Genomic DNA, 17,968 nt, shown 5'->3' with positions numbered 1-17,968 from the left:
GATGCGGAGAATGCCATGGTTGCTACTCATATCCATGTTTAAGTACTGCAATTTGTTATTGGTTCTAGGCCGTACGCCTGCAAGAAGCATAGTAAGCCACCAGACTGATAGGGAGTAGCAATGAGACATTTCTTCCGCGATCTCAGTGACCGATGGTAGCTGGAAAAATTGTGATACGAAACTCGTTGACGGATTGCAATGGTGGGGCGTCAAGGCGGGGTGGTGGTGCTCAAGGTTGTCATTGCAGAATAGGGCCATCGCAAAAATTGCATGAATGGGCTGTTTCAACAGCTGATTAGCCGCGCTCCGATGGACTTGGCCCCCAAAGCGGGTAGATCGTGGACAAGTCGACCATTTGGGACTAGAGAGACATGGAAGCATCGAAGAAGCACCAAAGAACACCTGGGCATATTTGATGTCCCCGCTCAATGGGAATGGTGGACAGGCAGAAGCTTTCGGATGCTAAGAGATGTGAAGGGATGCCCACGGTCTCTGCTTGTGCTTGTGGGCGTATCCCTGCGACCCCCCTCCCCTCTTCCTGGGTGAGAAAGTCGGAAAAGGGAGTCGAGCAAGAGGAGCAAAGGGACAGCTATCAGATTGTCACAATTTGGCGTCGAAGAACCCCACTATCATTGATAGAGGATCGAAAACCAACGGGGCAAAGACTTGGTACCAAGCCACCGAGTCTACTTCTGTGCAGGCGCAGGCGGAAGGCCGTATTCTGCCTTATTATGCAAGTCAAGAAGATCATATTCCTGCTCCCATATCCGACAAATGGCAGCTCAAGCTGGAATTGTAGCGGTTGCCCCGAGGTCTCAAAGATAGAGTTTGGGCGGATGGGAGCTTTACTAAGGTTGGAGGACTGGGCCAAGGTTGGATCCCGAGGGGAGGGAGAGGTAGGGTTCGTCAATTTTGATAGACCATGCAAACCCCTATTCGACAACCTGTTCGCTCACGACGATGTTGGGATCCTTCTAGGCATTTGCCAGTCCTGGATCGTGCAGATAATAAATATTGCGGATTACTGGGGCCACGACGTTCGGGCGTGTGGTGACATAGACCATTTTGCCTTTTGAATGTCAACGAAGTCCGCTGCAGCCTGTGCTCCGCAGAGTCGCGCGGGCTATCTGTCAGCGGCCATCTGTCACATAATTGACTTTGCCATTGTGTTTGACGGGCCCGACAATAGAATCTGGCAGACTTTTGTCTATTCTTGATCCACTATGCATGAGTGAGTACTTGTGTACAAACCAAGTGGGCAGCCTTTCTACTGAGCAAGAGAACCAGACTCTCCCCGTAAGAAAGAAAGAAAGGGGCGTAGTGAAAGTGGCCGTGGACAGTACCATGGGGACTGCATCCTGTCGGTCTGCAGATGGATTCCCAGATTGGAATGCAGTGGGTTGCGAGCTCCTGCAGGACGGAGGACGGGGTACTTTTTTCAATGCAATATTGGTGTTTCGTATAACCACTTCCCACTTGGCAGTATTGATCAGCTTTTGGAAGCCGTGGTGCTCAAAGTCAGCTGCTCAACTGCACAGATCAAATGGGCATCAAGAGACTGGGATATGGTCGAGTCCTACCGGTCACGGCCGTGAGTCTCTGCCTTCTCACAGCGGTCTTGCCTGGCGATCACGGTCGGATTTGGGACGGTCGTTAGGCTGCATCGGGCTTAGCGGTGGTATTCGCTAATTTGAAACAGCAAGGTCTCCATCACATTCAATGCCCAAATGCGAGTAGCCTCTTTTCCTGGCTGGTAGTTGGCTTGTTAGTGCAGTCCATCTGATCCATGAGGGAGTGACAGACAATTGCACACAGCAATGCCAATGGAACACCGCGACAAGAACTTCCCCTTCTTCTTTGGGTAGCGCTCTTCTGCTTTTACTCTCCCCTGTCCTCTTGGTTGAGTCCATTCACTGAGATCCTTATCTTGTGTGTTTCCTCCTCGAGTGCCGACGCGTACACAAAAGTGCAGGTGCAGGTGAATCATTGAGTATTTGACTTTCATTATTACTTGAGTGTTGCCCACCGAACCCAACCCACCTCTGTTGATGCAACTGCACAGTGGCTGCACACAACCGGCAGAAAGCACAAAGAGACAAAACGCAGACTTGCATACGTTGAATACGGGGGGCCTCAAGAAGAAGCACACCACCTTTTTACCACCTTGGCCACCAAACCCAAGACAAAGCTTCCTGCTCAAAGGCGATACTGGCTCTCGAACAATTCCGGTGACTGCTTCCTTTTCCCCACACGGAGGCAAACATTTCGACGAGAGTCCACCGCCATCCTCGTTGCAGCCGCCCGAGGTGACTGCACCGCCGCACCACCCGCAACACAGGCTGACAGGGCAGACGACATTGGTCTACTAACCGCCGCTCTCGGCACTTCTAGACCTCCATGTTTCACGTCGCCCTATCGCCATAATCCACCACCACACGACACGATTCTTGTCGCAAACACCTAGGAACCTATTCGCTTCTAATCCCACGGAAACCCGAACTGCTTGTTCTGAGAGATCAGGGGAAAAGCAAACACCAAACTATCGTCGATAGAATACGACGATAGCAACAACAAGAAGAGCCTGGCGCCAGCAGGGCCAAAGCAACCTTCACCGTCGGGAAAAGCAACCTGTGACGGCAAGACCTCCGGACTGCGGGGTTTACGGACTGTGGCGGCCAAGTGGGAAAGATAAAGAGCACCTTCAACTGAAGTACTCCGTTGGGAATCATCCGTCACAAGTCCAACGAACGAAGGGTGACCCTAATCGAGTCGAGTCGAGTGGAGGAGAAGTGACCCGCCAACACCAACCACAAGCAAGAAACAATTATTTTTGCCGACTTGCGCTTTTCAACAAGAAAAAGGAGAGGCGTGGCCCATATTTACCTTGATACAAGTGTTGTTGGCGATTGGATTCCAGCACTCCTTTGCCCCTCTGATCGGCAACTATTCCACCCTTCGTGTGCCTGTCGCCGGACCACCCAAAGAACATAACCCACGACATCGCCCTTCACGCCACTTGACGAGCTTGTAATTGACCTCGCGATAGAGAATTCGGCGAACACAGGAAGGCGGCGAATGGGGTAGCCATTATGGCACATGCCCCAACATTCCTCAGGACGAACACGGCCCCGGTTTTTCCAGCTAGCAATATTGGCGGCATCTCCAATTCCACGATGAACGGGTTACGGGCAAGTCAGTTGTCTGGCTCAACACAGTTTGGCACGGGATCAACCTCATCCTTATCCTCTATGTCGACTTTGGTAGCAGCCCAAAGTGAGGCCGGCCGCGGCGGTCCTGCCAATGGTGGCTCTACTAATGGTGGTCCTACTAAGGGTGGTCCTACCAATGGTGGCCCTGTAATGGCCACATCCAATATCATCAACCAGAAAGCCGACGCGTCACGGTCGCTATACCAAATATGTGTGTCCCTGAGGCAAAGGTTGGCTCAGGTACCCGGCTTTGAGGAGTATACGCAGCAGTTGGAAGACCAGGCTGCCGATGGCGAACCGGTGGAATCCCTGTGGGATCTTCTGCGGACTGGCTATCCTCTTCTCGTTGTGTACAACGCGCTACAGCCAGCCAGCCCGATTCGAGTTGAGGACTCAAATGCCAACGAGAGTAAAAAATCCAAGATAGCAGTTTTCAAGTTTGTGCAGGCGTGCCTGCAAGAGCTGAAGATCCCGCCAGCCGAGTGTTTTGTGATCAACGATCTGCTGGGCAACGACACGACGGGATTTGTCAAAGTAGGAAGTCCAAGTACCTCCCGGCACGACTTGATATGCTAATCAGATACGCAGGTCACGGCTGTGGTGAACTATGTATTGGACCTCGCCGATCAGCGCGGGCTACTGCACCAAATCCAGCCATACCCTGAAGACAACAACGGACCAGTTGCACCGGGTTCAAAAATGACATACCGCGATCACATCATCAAGGAACTGGTAGATACGGAACGAAAATACGTGCAGGATCTGGAAAACCTGCATGACTTGAAGAAGGCTCTGGAACAGAAGGGTGTTATACCCGGTGATATTGTCCACCAGATCTTCCTTAATATCAACGCAATTCTGGACTTCCAGCGGCGATTTCTGATTCGAGTAGAAACCACCAACTCCATGCCCGCAACGTCTCAGCACTGGGGCGCACCGTTCGCCATGCACGAAGAGTCCTTCAACATCTACCAGCCTTTCATCGCAAACCAACGCAAGGCCGCTCAGGTGGCGAACCAGGTATTTGACAAGATTCAACTAATCCAACATCCAGTGGCCTGCGATTTCAACACGCTGGATGGTTTCTTGTTGAAGCCCATGCAGAGACTGGTGAAATACCCACTTCTGCTTAAGGTAAGTTGTTGGCATTCTTAGCTGACTTGAGCTCATCCACCTAACAAGATGTAGGATCTTTTGAAGAAGAGTGAGGACTCGGGTATCAAGAGTGACCTCTCCGCGGGTATCGAGGCGGCAGAGAGGGCCCTGTCCAAAGCGAACGAGGCAGTCGACCGTGATCTTCTCGACGAAGCACTAGAAGACCTCATAGGCAGGGTAGACGACTGGAAGAATCATAGGGTGGAACAATTTGGCCGGCTACTGCTGCATGGCGTCTATACAGTCGTCACAGGACGCAGCGAACAAGAGAAAGACGTACGGATACCCGTGAGATTCAAAATACGTCCTGGAGGCGAGATGAGCTAACTTGGGCACAGTATGAGATATACCTTTTCGAGTGTATCCTGTTGTGCTGTAAGGAGGTGCAACCAAACAAGGGCAAGGAGAAGAAGGACAAGGCGAAGTCGACCACGCCCAAAGTTCGAAACAAGAATAACAAGCTGCAGCTGAAAGGCAGGATTTTCATGACAAATGTCACGGAAGTTCTCTCGTTCGCCAAGCCCGGTCATTACACTGTGCAAATCTGGTGGAAAGGGGACCCCGGGGTGGAGAACTTCGTAATCAGATTTGCCAATGAGGAGATGATGAAGAAATGGGCAACGGGATTGGACCAGCAAAGGAAAGACAACGCACCAATATTAGCTGCAAGTCCTGACCAGCCGCCGCCTGATTTCGCTTGGATGCGAACTGTGAGCAACATGGAGAACCCGTACGCTCAACAGGCCGAGAGTGACGATGACGAACCGCAAGGTCCTGCCCAGGGCGCACCACCAAGTCTCTCATTTGGCAGCCAGCAGGCCTCGACTGGCGGTGTAATGACCCGCCACGCCTCAAGCAACAATTTGAGGGCCCGTTCGGCGACAGGTGAAAGCACGCAGTCTCTTGCAGGCATGACGTGGGCGCCGCCTCCGCGATTCCCTCTACCGCCCCCCCCCGGACAGCTCAGTCTACAGACGCAGGGTGTAACTCAAGGCGGAGGCTCACCCGGGCCTCGTGGGGGCGAGTCATACTTCTCTCCCACGGCGGAATCACCAGCGTCAACGCGAACGAGCGCGACCAATAGCATGCAATTCTCGACGGGTGGGTACAATTTCCCCAAGTCGGGAACGCCACAGCCAGGATGGGGGGAGGACAACAACCGCTACACAGCTCCCGCAATGCCCCGAGTACCCTCCCGCGATGGGTCGTCTCCAGTCAACGCCTACGGCATGAATGGGAGAACCCCCCGCGGTCCGTCCATGCCCGTTATGTCATCCCACCAGTCGCAACAAAGCCTTGCTGCGCAACGCAGCCGCTCGTTCAGTACCCCCGACATTAATGGGCAGCAACAGACCCAGCGGAGGACCAACAACAGCACCCCTGTGCCCGCGGTTCCTGGTATACCGGCCCATCTGCATGGCGACACGGGCGTCCCTCGGTCTCAATCTGGCTCGCCGATGCAGGATGTGCCTATACGGACCAACACGCAGAGTCCGGGTATACAGCGGGATCGCGCGCATCAATCCCATGCCTCGTATGGTGGAAAGATGTCCCAATTCCCATCACAGCCCATTTACCCCCGACAGACGACGCCAGGTCCAGGGCCGGGCCAAGGGCTGCCGCCCACGTCGATGCCACAACCCCTCCAGGTAGATCGGTCTATACCTGTGTCGCCGCCTCTAGGGACATCCACACAGGGCAACCCTCTGTTCAGCCCCCTCCCTGACGGTCCTACCCAGCTGAAAGTCAAAGTTATCTGCGATGATGGCACCTACCAAACACTGGTGGTCGCCTTCAACATCACGTACCAGTCCATGATTGATCGTATCGACGCCAAACTCTCTCGCTTTACCCAAAGCTCGATTGGTAAGGGTAATTTGAAGCTGCGGTATCGTGATGAGGATGGGGACTCGGTCAACATCGAGAGCGACGAGGACATTCAGATCGCATTCATGGATTTCAGAGAAGCCATAAGAGAACAACAGCAGTATAATCCTGGTGGCGTGGGTGAAATAGAGCTGTTCTGCGTTGGCGACACGTGTTAAGGACGACACGCGCCTAACAATGACAAAAGCGAGGCGGAGGTCGAATTGAACACATACGAGATACCACTAGACGGGACGACGACTTGAAAGGACGCTGATAGGCAGGTCATGCATCATTTTCATCATTGGACGACATTGATTGCGGCGGCGCACAACCTACAGCATAGACGATGCATCATATTGATACCACATTTTTCTGTTAACTTGCTTTCAACTTTCCATCATCGTCGGCCGTACGCACTCATTTGATGTCTACCATTCTTGGACATAATTTTTAGATGATACCATGCGCGCTCGGGGGCAAGGGGGAAACTGGCCTGACGCTCGTTTTCTACGTTGTTGGTAATAATGGTCGTTATGGACAGGATGGAGCCCGGCGGAGCCCAGCAGACCGTATTCCACGAGGTCCGTAGTGGCTAGTTGTTGAGAAAGGACAGTGTGGGTGGTATCAAATCAGACTCCTCTCACATTGCCTATTTCTATACGCTTTTGCACGAATATGGCATCAGCGCCAGGGCGGCGGTGCCGTTCGACGTTTCTCATTGGCGATGAGCAGGATGTGCTAGAAAGCGTGGGATCACGGAACAAAGGATTCAAAGTGTCCACGTTCAAGGGTCAGCGTCTGTGCAATGGATGGTGCGATGAGTAAGAGGATTACTGGGAGCCTAGATACGTGTTGGCAGGATTTAAATCGATGACTCTGCACACACATGCATGCCTTTTGTTGATCTTTCCATCCCTAATTTCTGGGTGCTGTGGTGTTCCCTACTACATACCTACAGTTGTCGTGTACAGTCTGGCCCTGGATACAGATCATGGATCGTGCCCGGATGCTGTTGAAATCCACTGCGATTCGGGATAGACTTGTCGACGGGAAGTGTCTTCCGCATTTATCCAGTCATTTGCTGATTGGACCGTAACGGAACCAAGCTCCGTGAGGTGTAACTACGGACTAGGATTCTCCAGCGGATCCATGCATTTCCCCCAGGTTGAGTTAGTTTTGAATGCACATTGTCCGGACCTGATACCTCGACGTCGCTCTATTCCCATGTAAATTGCATGTGTATATTAAATGAATCGTAAAGTTGGTGACTCCGTGGAAAATCTCTCCGGGGAAACATTTTCGTGGGCCCATGGCGAATCCCCTCCCCCTATCGACGTAACTCGGCGTGTGCAGTCTAGCTAGTTCACTCATAAGTCGAGGAAGTAGACGCCCCTGACGATTGTTTCTACCTGAAGTCAATCGCGAAGTTGCCAACCAGTTGTCAAGTTTTTCACTTTGCAACAGCTGCTGAGAAGGCTTTACGATATTCAATATGCGCTCCCCCCGGGCTCTGCTTGTCTTCGCTGTCTTCGCTGCCACAGCGGCAGCCAAACCCGAGAAAATTCGAGCTGTCCAGGACCCTATCTTCCATTGCTACCTACAGGCCTTCCCTAATGACCGTACGGATACCTCACCAATTCCACTTGTCTCCACTGCATCTTCCTATTGCCTTCTCCGTCAGAATATACATCAAGTACTCGGAAAAGTCTTCATCAAAACACGCGTGGGTTATTTTCGAGGGCACTAGCTAACGCATATACAAAACTATAGCCACCATCGCCGTCATGGGCCCAGAGGCGAGCAGCGAGTACTTCAACATCGCCGACTCGATCCAGAGCACCAACACGAGCGCGTACCTGAACATCGGGAGCGATACGATGAGCTATAAGACGCTTACCTTTGGGAATACGTCGAGCTCGAGTGTGTGGGCCCTCGAGGGGGATACGATTATTACGAAGACGAGTAGTAGCTTTGGGAGACGTAAGTGTCCTTCTTCTCTTTTGTACTCTACTCCGTCCGTGCAACATACATATTTGCTCATGATCACTAACGAGGATACAGAACTCAACTTCTTGGCTTGCGAGTTGGATGGAAACTACTGGCAGATATACCTACAAACGGGAAGTGCTACGCCCAGTGACAAGAATTGCAGCAATTACCAGTCGTTGCATCTGCCGTGTCTGTGCTGAGATACAGGGACCGAGCGGTAGTTTGGAATGAGAAATTGGTTCGTTGACAAGAAGATAGCAGTCATTGCTGCACGATTTGAACAAACTTCACACTGCCGTGGAGCAACTCAACAACCAGGGCATGGATCATGGAATTCAAAGCATTGTTACGAGCTCGTACCATTATGATCTATGTTGTTTCTGATTTGTCATTTTGCTACGTGAGGGTAATTACTTGCTGTACCCTGGATGTTTCCACGGGAGAAAATCATAAACCGAGCGGGGGAGAGCTTGAGCAGCTAGTCCCAAGTCCATATGGTCTGACCTCAGAGTTGGATCGTGGACGAAACATATATCGCAACTGCGAGCAAGACTGAAATGTCGGAGAGCGCCCAATTTTGACCTTGCCTTCTATCTATCTAGACTCAGAGAGGATATCTCACTCGGCACACCTCCCGTGCACAAGGATTTGAAGCAACGCAAGCATTGGGAGTCAACTCCGTTCTTTGTACATTTGTTTATACACAAGTTTTGATGGCGTCCGCACAGACAGATCTGCCATCCCTGAAAGTCAACCAGAACGCCTCGTCATGCTTCCGTTGGACCTCGTCCTGTATATCGATGGTATTGTACAGTGGCGTGGTTCGCGTTGTTACTCCCATCACCAGCATGGGGTTTGAAGGATTTCAAGTCACTATGGACTTTGCTCGCCTGAAAAGGGGGTTTCGAGGTCGATCCAAAGTGGTTCCATCCCACCTCCCAGCGAGTACGCGGCACCCATATTGCCTCTCGAATGGTTTACTTCTTCTTGTACTTGGGACCCACGACTTGCTTGTACATTCTGGACAAATGGTAGTTGATCTCGTTGCGCTTGGCCTTGGGAGGCTGCGGGCCGTCCATGCAGTTTCTCAGAGCCGTCTCGACTTGGGCGCATCCTGCGGTGTTGTAACCTGCTGACGCCCAACAGGCTGTGTATTTGACATTAGTTAACTGCCGCCTTGGGCGTATCGAAGCTGTTGCTAGAGTAAGGACGTACCCAGCACAGAAGACATGACAGATAGGCAGGGACGCGGGCCTTCCTGATTCGGGTTGCGTACTCGCAGCACCCGTAGAGGAGGGAGACGGATCGGCTTCTGGTGGCCCGTCATTTTGTTGGTGACGAGGCTGTCGGATTGGTTCCAAGCACACGAAACGAAGTCGGGATCTCGAAGTCGGGGATCGCAATGCACTCGCAGCCCTTGGACGTTCGCGTCAGAGTGCTCCCTATAGACTCGGAAAATTCTGGAGAGTTGGTACCGGAGACGTGTGGTCGAAGCACATTGTGGTCTGTGCAGTGTCTTGGCAAGATGCCGGGGTTAACGTTTTAGCCCTTGCGACTAACCCCAGATGCTTCGCAAACACTTTTGGGACCCGACGCTCTCTGGCTCTCATAACCGAACCAACAGCATCTCGACAGTGACACCTTGCCAGGTTACACGAACATGGCTGGCGTACTGTGTGACACTCGTATGATGTTGTCTTTCCAATTGTCATCACCGACACCCGCGATAGTGGGCCCGGTTCTTCACGGCTGGTGTATTCGAGAGCATTTGACATGATCGATCGCCGCCGCCAAACAAGTAATCGCCTGGATTTTCAACAACTCGTTCCATGGCAGGCAGTACCCGAAGCCGCCTGGACAGGCCTGAAAGGGCACAAAGTTGAACTTAAAGAACATACTTCAAAGAACAAACTTGGAAGAAGCTCAGACCCGCTGCAGATCTGCAGTACATTCCTACCCCCCACATTTCATCCGCTATCTATTTGGGGAAAGTCGACCTAACCTTGTTGCATCCAAGTGCGCATGTTTTTTCTTCTGTGTGCATACTAGGACATTCTCGACCTTCCAGAACGGCGTTGAATCGTGATCAAGCTTCTTCCAGCTAAGTTCACCGACAAACTTCCAAGTTCTTTCACTGCTCACAGCATGAATCCGACAGCGGAAGTCGACCCCTCTGTTCAGTGCTAGTACGTGACGGAATGTCAGCAACTAGGGTCATGATGACTTGATTGATGCCAACCTCCTCGGTCAACGTGGGTTGATCCCAGGCGCTTACAATTATCTTATCAATCGCATCATCGCGCTGCCAATGGGAGCTTAAGGTGGCATCAGCTTAAAAGTAGCTGTCATTCATCTGGCCACTCTAGCCGAGGCACTAAGTCGAGAGGCCCCTGAATAAGCGTTCCCACCTTAACAGGGCTTGTCGCCTCTCGCTCATGTACAGGTGTTGCCGGTTCGACCTCAAATTCCATGTAATGTTGAGCAAGAGTATCGACATGGAACCGTACAGGTCACCACGCCCATCTATTGAGCTCAGGTGCTGCTAGAGTCTGCGAGATAGCCCATCTTCCGGCAAGTGGTAGACGGTATCCGAGATGCTTTGCAACAAGTGTTGCGCTGGCATCGATCATAAAGAAGACTCAGTCGGACCGTCCGGGCTACCATACCGTTATGGAAACTGCGCCGCCAAGGCCTGCATACTATCCCGACAAATGGCTTTTTATCGCGAATCAGATGTCCCGGCCGAGTTCGACCCTGAGGAATCAAGCTGAACTCAACGCCCTTCAAGCTAAGGATTTGTCCCGTTGTAACCCACCAGGATGCATTGAACTTGGAGACCCGGTAATCAGGTTCGAGCCATGCGGCCATGGGCAACGACAAAATGTTCAAATACCTGCCCCGGCTCGTCGTGTAGGGACCTGTTTTGTTTCTCCCTTCTTCATCCACCCATCCATCCAGCCCACGGGGCTTGCAGTATAACTGTACCGACTTCTTCTGGCCTATCTATCTTGGACATATTTCCATCAAAGAAAGAGCCGAACATGAGGGCCTCTTTCGCCTGGAAGACGCCGTTAGAGGCGCCGGTGGGAGAGAAGACCAATCATCCAGCCGAGCCTGACAAGGAAGCCGGCGTTATCAGCTCGGACCCTCACAACAAGTCCCAAGATGGTCAGTCTGACACAGATATCGATGCCATTGATACAACAGCCCAAAGGGGCGTCCAGAAAATCGAGGCGACGACCAAGTACTGGTCTCAATCGAATCTCGTCCTTGCTTACATCTTGTGAGCAATGCTGCCGACGCGCGTATATCAAGCAGTTAGCTAACGATTTCTAGCATATGGATCATCACCTTCGTCGATGCGATGCAACAGGGCACGACGGGGTTACTGACCCCGTATGTTACTAGCGGCTTTTCCCAGCACTCCTTGACAGCCGCGGCCGGCGTCTTTTCCAGCTTGATCGGTGGTGTCACCAAGCTTCCGCTCGCGAAACTCATCGATATCTGGGGCCGACCCCACGGTTACATCCTGATGGTGGTTATACTGACCGTTGGACTCGTTATGATGGCTGCGTGCCAAAACGTTGAGACGTACGCGGCTGCTCAGGTTTTCTACTGGGTTGGGTATGTCATTCCCTCTCTCCGCCGTAGCCAGCACGGACTGACTTCTCTAGGTATAACGGCCTGAGCTACATTATGGGAATTTTCGTCGCCGACACCTCTTCGCTGAGGAACCGATCATTCATGTTCGCATTCCAGTCGTCTCCATATATCATCACCGTGTGGATCACCGGCCCTTTCTTCAATGCCATCGTCAAACCGGGTGGCATGGGATTCCGATGGGGATTCGGTATATTCGCCATCATCATGCCCGTAGTATGTCTGCCGTTATGGGTCCTCTTCATGTACAACCAACGTCAGGCGGTCAAGTCCGGCATGCTGCCCAAGAAGTCAAGTGGACGTACGACCTGGGAGTCCATCAAGTATTATTTCATACAGTTTGATGCCGTCGGCGTTCTCTGTCTCTGTGCCGGCTTCTCGCTGTTCCTCCTGCCTTTCAACATCTACTCATATCAGTACTATGGGTGGAAGGACAAGATGACAATCGGTCCACTCGTCGGCGGCTTTGTCCTGCTTTGCCTTTTCGTCGTCTGGGAAACGTGGTATTCTCCTGTCAACTACATGCCTTGGGAACTTTTGAAGGACCGGACAGTGCTCGGAGCCAACGTCCTGGCTTGCGTCCTGTTCATCAGCTTCTACATCTGGGACAGCTACTTCTCGTCGTTCCTACAGATCGTACCTAACTTGAGCCCTACCTACACCGCTTACGTTGTCAACATCTACAGCATTGGCTCCTGTTTCTGGTCCCTCCTGATCGGTGTCTATATCCACTACCGAGGGAGGTTCAAGAACCTTGCTCTCTACTTTGGCATTCCCCTGACCATACTAGGAGTAGGTCTGATGATTGCCTTCCGCCAGCCTCACGTCAACGTCGGGTACATTGTCATGTGCCAGATCTTTATTGCCTTTGCCGGAGGAACTCTGGTGATTTGCGAGCAAATGGCCGTTATGGCCGCCACGAGCCATCAGTATGTCGCCGTCGTCCTCGCCATGGAGGGCATGTTCTCGAGCATCGGTGGTGCCATTGGCCAATCCGTCGCAGGAGCGACTTGGACTAGTGTCTTCCCTGCCGCGCTTGCCAAGTACCTCCCAGAGGAAGAGCAGGGCAACCTCACCACTATATACGGCGATCTCACCGTACAGCTCAGCTACCCCGTGGGTTCAGCGACGAGGGATGCCATCAACGCGGCCTACGGGGATGCGCAGAAGTGGATGTTGGTCGGCGGAACGGCCATCTTGGTTCTCGCCATTCCCGCGGTGATGGTTTGGAGGAACATCAACGTCATCGAGTTCAAGCAGGTCAAGGGTCGGGTCTTCTAGATGCATCTCTCATATCGTTGTGATTTGGATGTATTTCAAATCGTTTGAATTGTTATCTATGACCATAGATACCTCTGAAGATTATCGCTGGTTGGTGAGTTTCTCAATGAGTTGGGAGTTGCCTAGCACCACATTAAATGGAAGGTACCTCAAAAATATTATCTTGTATTATCTGCTGTATCTTTGTCTTTTACATGCACAGGTTGAGGTATGTCGTGCTGTAATGAGATGATGCCTTGGCCCAATGCACAATGGCAAGCCAGCCCTGTTGGTCTCTGGGGGGCACACAACCATACATTACACTTCTTACACTTCTCGGACATACCATTATCTGTATTCATGATGATAGTGGCTGATAGTCATGATTGATGAGTTACTGAAACTTCGAAACGTTTCACACACAAGCCAGCCCAGGTCATTGCCAATTCAGCACATTGAAATCCCATCGCTTCTTTCCTAGCTTCAAGATGTCGCTTTGGGGCGTGGTATTCAATAATATCACCATTACCTTAGATTTTTATCGGTTGCGGCTTTGAATCCCTATGAACCTTGTGGGATTGACAATCAGCTTCTGTTGCCCCTTTCCTAGTCTGAAATAAATGTCGATGTAGTAACTAAGATTCAGGCTCTTCGGGCTCAGAAAACTGGATCACTGTCGTCCGATATTCTCACGGATGGCACCGTCGACTCGCCATGAGCCGCCTTGTGGGAATCCATGTTCGAAAGCTCCCATCGCAGGTTCTCCTGGCTGCAGCTCAACTGGGACGGGTTTGACGGCCCTGTCACCTCTCCAATTACTGGCTGATTTCTTGGAATTTATTCCAGCGCTGGAGAGGGAATGCGGCAGCCACGAACCGGAGGTGCGGTACAAGACGGGACGCAATAAGGGGCTACTCGCTACCATGATGGTGATGCCTACTTGGATGGCACCGTAGCTGATGGGCGTAACAGTGGACTAGGTTATATCTGCGAAGTCGATATTGTAGATGTAGTAGAGACGAGTAGAGACGTAATGCGGTGAAGACCATGGTTCTGAACACCGCCGTCAACTTCGCATTACTCGAGTACGAGGCTTGCGGGGGGTGGAGGGACGGGTGTGGTTGACGACATCATGAAAATAGCAAATAATACATAAATTGTCCCCAATTCGAATATGCCCGCCAGTGCGACCTTATGCGCGGTGCCGATGTGCAGGCGAAAGATCATGCACACGGGTAGTATGAGAAACAAGGAGTCTGTGATGAGGCGAACGACACCAACGGCGCTCTAAGCCAGCTGTCGATTGCTGTAGTGGCCACGCACGTTAGGGTTCCAGCTCAAAGAGGTGGGATGGCAGAGCAGAATGTCAGTGAGAATCGTATGGGTCATTCAGGCCGCCGAAAGGACCATGACGACGTATGCCACCCATCGAAAGGTGCGTGTCGAGAAGACACGCTGGAGCATCCGCGTGATGTTCGGTTTGACGAAGCCCAGCGTCAGCGCGTAGAGGGTTTGGTTGGCGAAGAGGATCTTGTAACATCGTTCGATATGGAAAGGCTGGAGCCTTATTAGGTGGTTTCCCACGCCGGCTGTCGTTACCACTGCAGCGGGAATCAGTCATCGTCGTTCTTGGGCATATCCGTATGTCCGACGTATATGTCCGAGTGCTTATGAGACACATAGGAAAGACCAACATAGGATATAGCTTGCGGCGGAACCCATGAAGAACAGCTGACAGATCGTAAGCTTATGCAAGCCCCTGGCGTTTTTGGCTTGGAATACTCCAATATGAACACGGAAAGCTTCCTGCACCGGCGCGCCCACATTCCCAAAATGTATGGCCAGTACCTGATGATCATCACCACATTTGCAACGATTACTCTGACTCCGCCAGACGATACTGGAACAATCCCCTCATCGTCTCCGCGGTACTCCAAAATTCGGGAGATATTCATATTTACAGGGGATGGCCTATAACAGCAAAGTAATTAGGACAGCGCCGCCAAAGGTACAGGAATACGAAGACTGAAGAGAGACCCGATGCGGACATGACCTTTGCTTTCGTTCGAATTTTCCCAACTCTTCGTCAGCAGTGAGGTTCGCATTCCAACGCAGACAAAACGCAGCTTACTCGACTCGGTAGCATTGTGAGTAGCAGAGCCCTGTGGAAATGTCGCGCAACCAGTAAGGTGTCATGTGCTGATGCTAGATTAGGGTTGCAGTTGTGCATCATATATTGAATGCAGCTCAGCTCGGGGAAGGGGGAGGAGGGTCGGAACCTGCGAGATCCAAGGGGTATCGCGAACTCCGGACACGTGGGCTTGGATCGCATGTGCGGAATCTCTTGCATCGATCCTGCACTAGATCGCGCCAACCTTGAGACTTATTGGGTCCGAAGTGCTATATCTAACCGAGATTTGATACGGCCAAATACGACGTCTTGGGCAATATTTCACCACTCTTGTCCTTCCGTGTTACTCCCCACATAAGCATCTGGAACCACGTCATCGAAAACGTCCATACAATACTTACGCCACCCGCCTGCAATCCCTGCTACCAATTGGGAGGAAGAAAAGCAGAAGACTGAGGGTGTACAAATGACCATAAGCATTCCGACCCGTCTAGAGAAGGCCACCATCGTTTATTTCGCTGCTCAACCACCTAGGACGAAACACTTCTGGGTCCCCCCATCAGGCCAACGCCTTTAACTGGCGGCGCAAAAACTCTGCTTAAACGAACTATGCTGTGGGACTACATCGTTGTTGGCGGAGGACTTGCTGGGTCTGTCGTATCCAACCGGCTTCTGGTCGTCGAAGCCGGCCCCAATGTCAACAATGCCAAGATATCGTGTGGCCCAACTCATCCAACACCGTTGGGGGCAAATTCAATTGGAACTAAACAACAGTGATAAGGTGGCATAACCCATCACGCAAACTTATGCAAGGAGTGGCAGCACCTGACACGACCACAGGAGCCTGGTGCCGGAGTGACGAGACTGACTACGGCCTCTGGGGAGAGCAAGTTGGTGATGCCCGCTGGACTTACGATGGCCAGCTACCTTTCATGAAAAAACGGAGGAATACTGGAATGCAACCATTAATCCCGACCAGCATGGCCTGCAAGGAAACGTGTTTGTCCAGTCCACCACCTCCATGCGCCAGCCCTTCCCCATGCGAGAGAAGCAGCTCGAGTCATGGTGTGAACTGGGCGTATCACCTGTGCCGCACTTGGACGCCAACGCCCGCCACCTCTTGGGCGTCGGGGAGCTCAACGAAAACAAGCACAACGGGAGGCGCGAAATCGCTTCGGCTGTGTACCCGCTGGGTGGCGTCACTGTTCTCACTGTCACTATGGTACAAAAGGTTCTCCTGCATCCCGCGGGCCAAAATGCTACGCGTCGAGCTTCGGGGGTCCAACTGGTTAACGGGACGCAACTGTTTGGTCGAGAGATCATCCTGTCCCCAGGTGCAATTCGCACCCCGCAGATTCGCATGCTATCTGGCTCGGCATCACGGTTCAAGTCAACTCGCCAGAGGTTGGGAGAAACTGTGGTGATCACTCTGTAAGTCAAAGCCATTATAGAGTTCGACTGGTACGAGTCCACGTTCGGTACCTTACACGATGAGCATACTGTTTATCTTTATAGCGGCCTGTTTCTCTTCCCCTTCCCCAGTTCATGTTACCACGTCATAGGACCCGCCGCCATGGGCAAAGTCGTCGATACCAACCTGAGAGTCGAGGGGGTAGCCGGCCTGCGTGGACGCTTCCATGTTTTCCGTGGTCGTATCCGCTCACATGCAGGTGGCGACGTATGCCATGGCTGAGCAAGCTGCGGAGATTATCGCCAATAGCAAGAGCGCGAGGCAATATGGGCTGTTGTCGTTTTGTGTTTCTTTTTCTTCTTCTTCCTATGGCATTTCGTTTTCATTGTGCCGACTCTGGACCTATGCAAATTTGGGGCTCTTATTCTGACCATGTATGTTTCGTAATACCTTGCATTTGCCCAGTGGCTTGAGGATGAAAATCTGGGCTGAGCAAAGCGTAACATTCAGGGAAAGCCGGCTAGATAAAGCAAAAGATATTGCTGGCTATGATGTAATACTAATTTGACGGTTAACACCTACTCCAACTCATGGACCTTCTAGTCCGACAATGCGTGCGTGAAAAGCTGTTTCTGGCTTTGGTTTGTTCAATTCCTGCAACCAAAGTCCCATGGGGCTTGAGGACGTTATATACATTCTATGAAATTTCTTCGCCTCCGAAGTATATTTGGTATGCACTTGGTGGTAGGCTACCAAACTAGCAATTATTGATTTGGTCGTGGGCTAGGCTACGGAGCTGGGCCCCCCCTGAGGCCCACGGCTTGCCAGATCTCCGGAGGGACGCCGGCGACACGCTTACGGCACGTACACATGATGAGAAGGCAAAATTACTAGCTGAGAGGTTCTTCCCAGACCCGTGTATAGATCTATCGACGGTGGTTATCCGTAGCGCGATCGCCTTCGGGGCGACTGCGTGGCATACTATAAGTGAGGAACCGGCAGGGCCAGCTAAGAGCCTGATGGGGATACAGAACGAGTGCCTCCGGGTAGTCTGTGGCGCCCACAAAGCGACGCCGGTTCGCCACCTGGAAGCAGAAGCAGCAATCCCGCCACTAGACCTCTATCTTAGTGCCCGGGCTGCTAAGTTTGAAGAACGGCTACGACTTAGCGGGAAGAGAAATCTGCTTCGCAGCGCGAGCGCTAAAGCGTCACATATACTCCGGCAGGATAGGCCGGCGAAGAGGAAGCAGGCGTCGCAGCTACTCCGACCGGCAGGGTACACTA

At 52.1% G+C, this 17,968-nt stretch overlaps 6 protein-coding genes across 6 annotated transcripts; 5 read left to right on the top strand and 1 right to left on the bottom strand.

Annotated features, from left to right (window-relative positions):
* The first annotated feature begins 437 nt into the window (after positions 1-437).
* On the top strand, positions 438-1,110 carry BCR38DRAFT_435334 (uncharacterized protein). The gene has a single exon (XM_040860365.1). It carries the CDS (start codon positions 480-482, stop codon positions 1,074-1,076), a length of 597 nt encoding a protein of 198 aa, XP_040715926.1. The 5' UTR covers positions 438-479; the 3' UTR covers positions 1,077-1,110.
* A 2,138-nt stretch (positions 1,111-3,248) lies between these two features.
* Positions 3,249-6,409, top strand: BCR38DRAFT_343191 (Pleckstrin homology domain-containing protein; the record flags this gene model as incomplete). Its single annotated transcript, XM_040856008.1, has 4 exons — positions 3,249-3,743; positions 3,798-4,343; positions 4,398-4,640; positions 4,703-6,409. 4 exons carry the CDS (start codon positions 3,249-3,251, stop codon positions 6,407-6,409), a joined length of 2,991 nt encoding a protein of 996 aa, XP_040715925.1.
* Positions 6,410-7,431: 1,022 nt separating this feature from the next.
* Positions 7,432-8,540, top strand: BCR38DRAFT_474960 (uncharacterized protein). The gene is made up of 3 exons (XM_040862991.1): positions 7,432-7,852; positions 8,004-8,213; positions 8,295-8,540. Exons 1-3 carry the CDS (start codon positions 7,726-7,728, stop codon positions 8,420-8,422), a joined length of 465 nt encoding a protein of 154 aa, XP_040715924.1. The 5' UTR covers positions 7,432-7,725; the 3' UTR covers positions 8,423-8,540.
* Positions 8,541-9,199: 659 nt separating this feature from the next.
* BCR38DRAFT_343209 (uncharacterized protein) lies at positions 9,200-9,549 on the bottom strand (the record flags this gene model as incomplete). The annotated part of the gene is made up of 2 exons (XM_040856011.1): positions 9,200-9,369; positions 9,438-9,549. The coding sequence occupies 2 exons, from the start codon at positions 9,547-9,549 to the stop codon at positions 9,200-9,202; spliced, it is 282 nt and encodes a 93-aa protein (XP_040715923.1).
* Positions 9,550-11,263: 1,714 nt separating this feature from the next.
* BCR38DRAFT_485657 (siderophore iron transporter) lies at positions 11,264-13,163 on the top strand (the record flags this gene model as incomplete). The annotated part of the gene is made up of 3 exons (XM_040863925.1): positions 11,264-11,505; positions 11,559-11,846; positions 11,897-13,163. 3 exons carry the CDS (start codon positions 11,264-11,266, stop codon positions 13,161-13,163), a joined length of 1,797 nt encoding a protein of 598 aa, XP_040715922.1.
* Positions 13,164-16,294: 3,131 nt separating this feature from the next.
* On the top strand, positions 16,295-17,176 carry BCR38DRAFT_409864 (uncharacterized protein; the record flags this gene model as incomplete). Its single annotated transcript, XM_040858407.1, has 3 exons — positions 16,295-16,704; positions 16,789-16,951; positions 17,150-17,176. The coding sequence occupies 3 exons, from the start codon at positions 16,295-16,297 to the stop codon at positions 17,174-17,176; spliced, it is 600 nt and encodes a 199-aa protein (XP_040715921.1).
* Between the last annotated feature and the right edge of the window lie 792 nt (positions 17,177-17,968).

This window comes from Pseudomassariella vexata (genome assembly GCF_002105095.1).
Source record: "Pseudomassariella vexata strain CBS 129021 chromosome Unknown BCR38scaffold_7, whole genome shotgun sequence".
NCBI lineage: Eukaryota > Fungi > Ascomycota > Sordariomycetes > Amphisphaeriales > Pseudomassariaceae > Pseudomassariella > Pseudomassariella vexata.
This window is presented reverse-complemented; position numbering and strand designations above follow the sequence as displayed.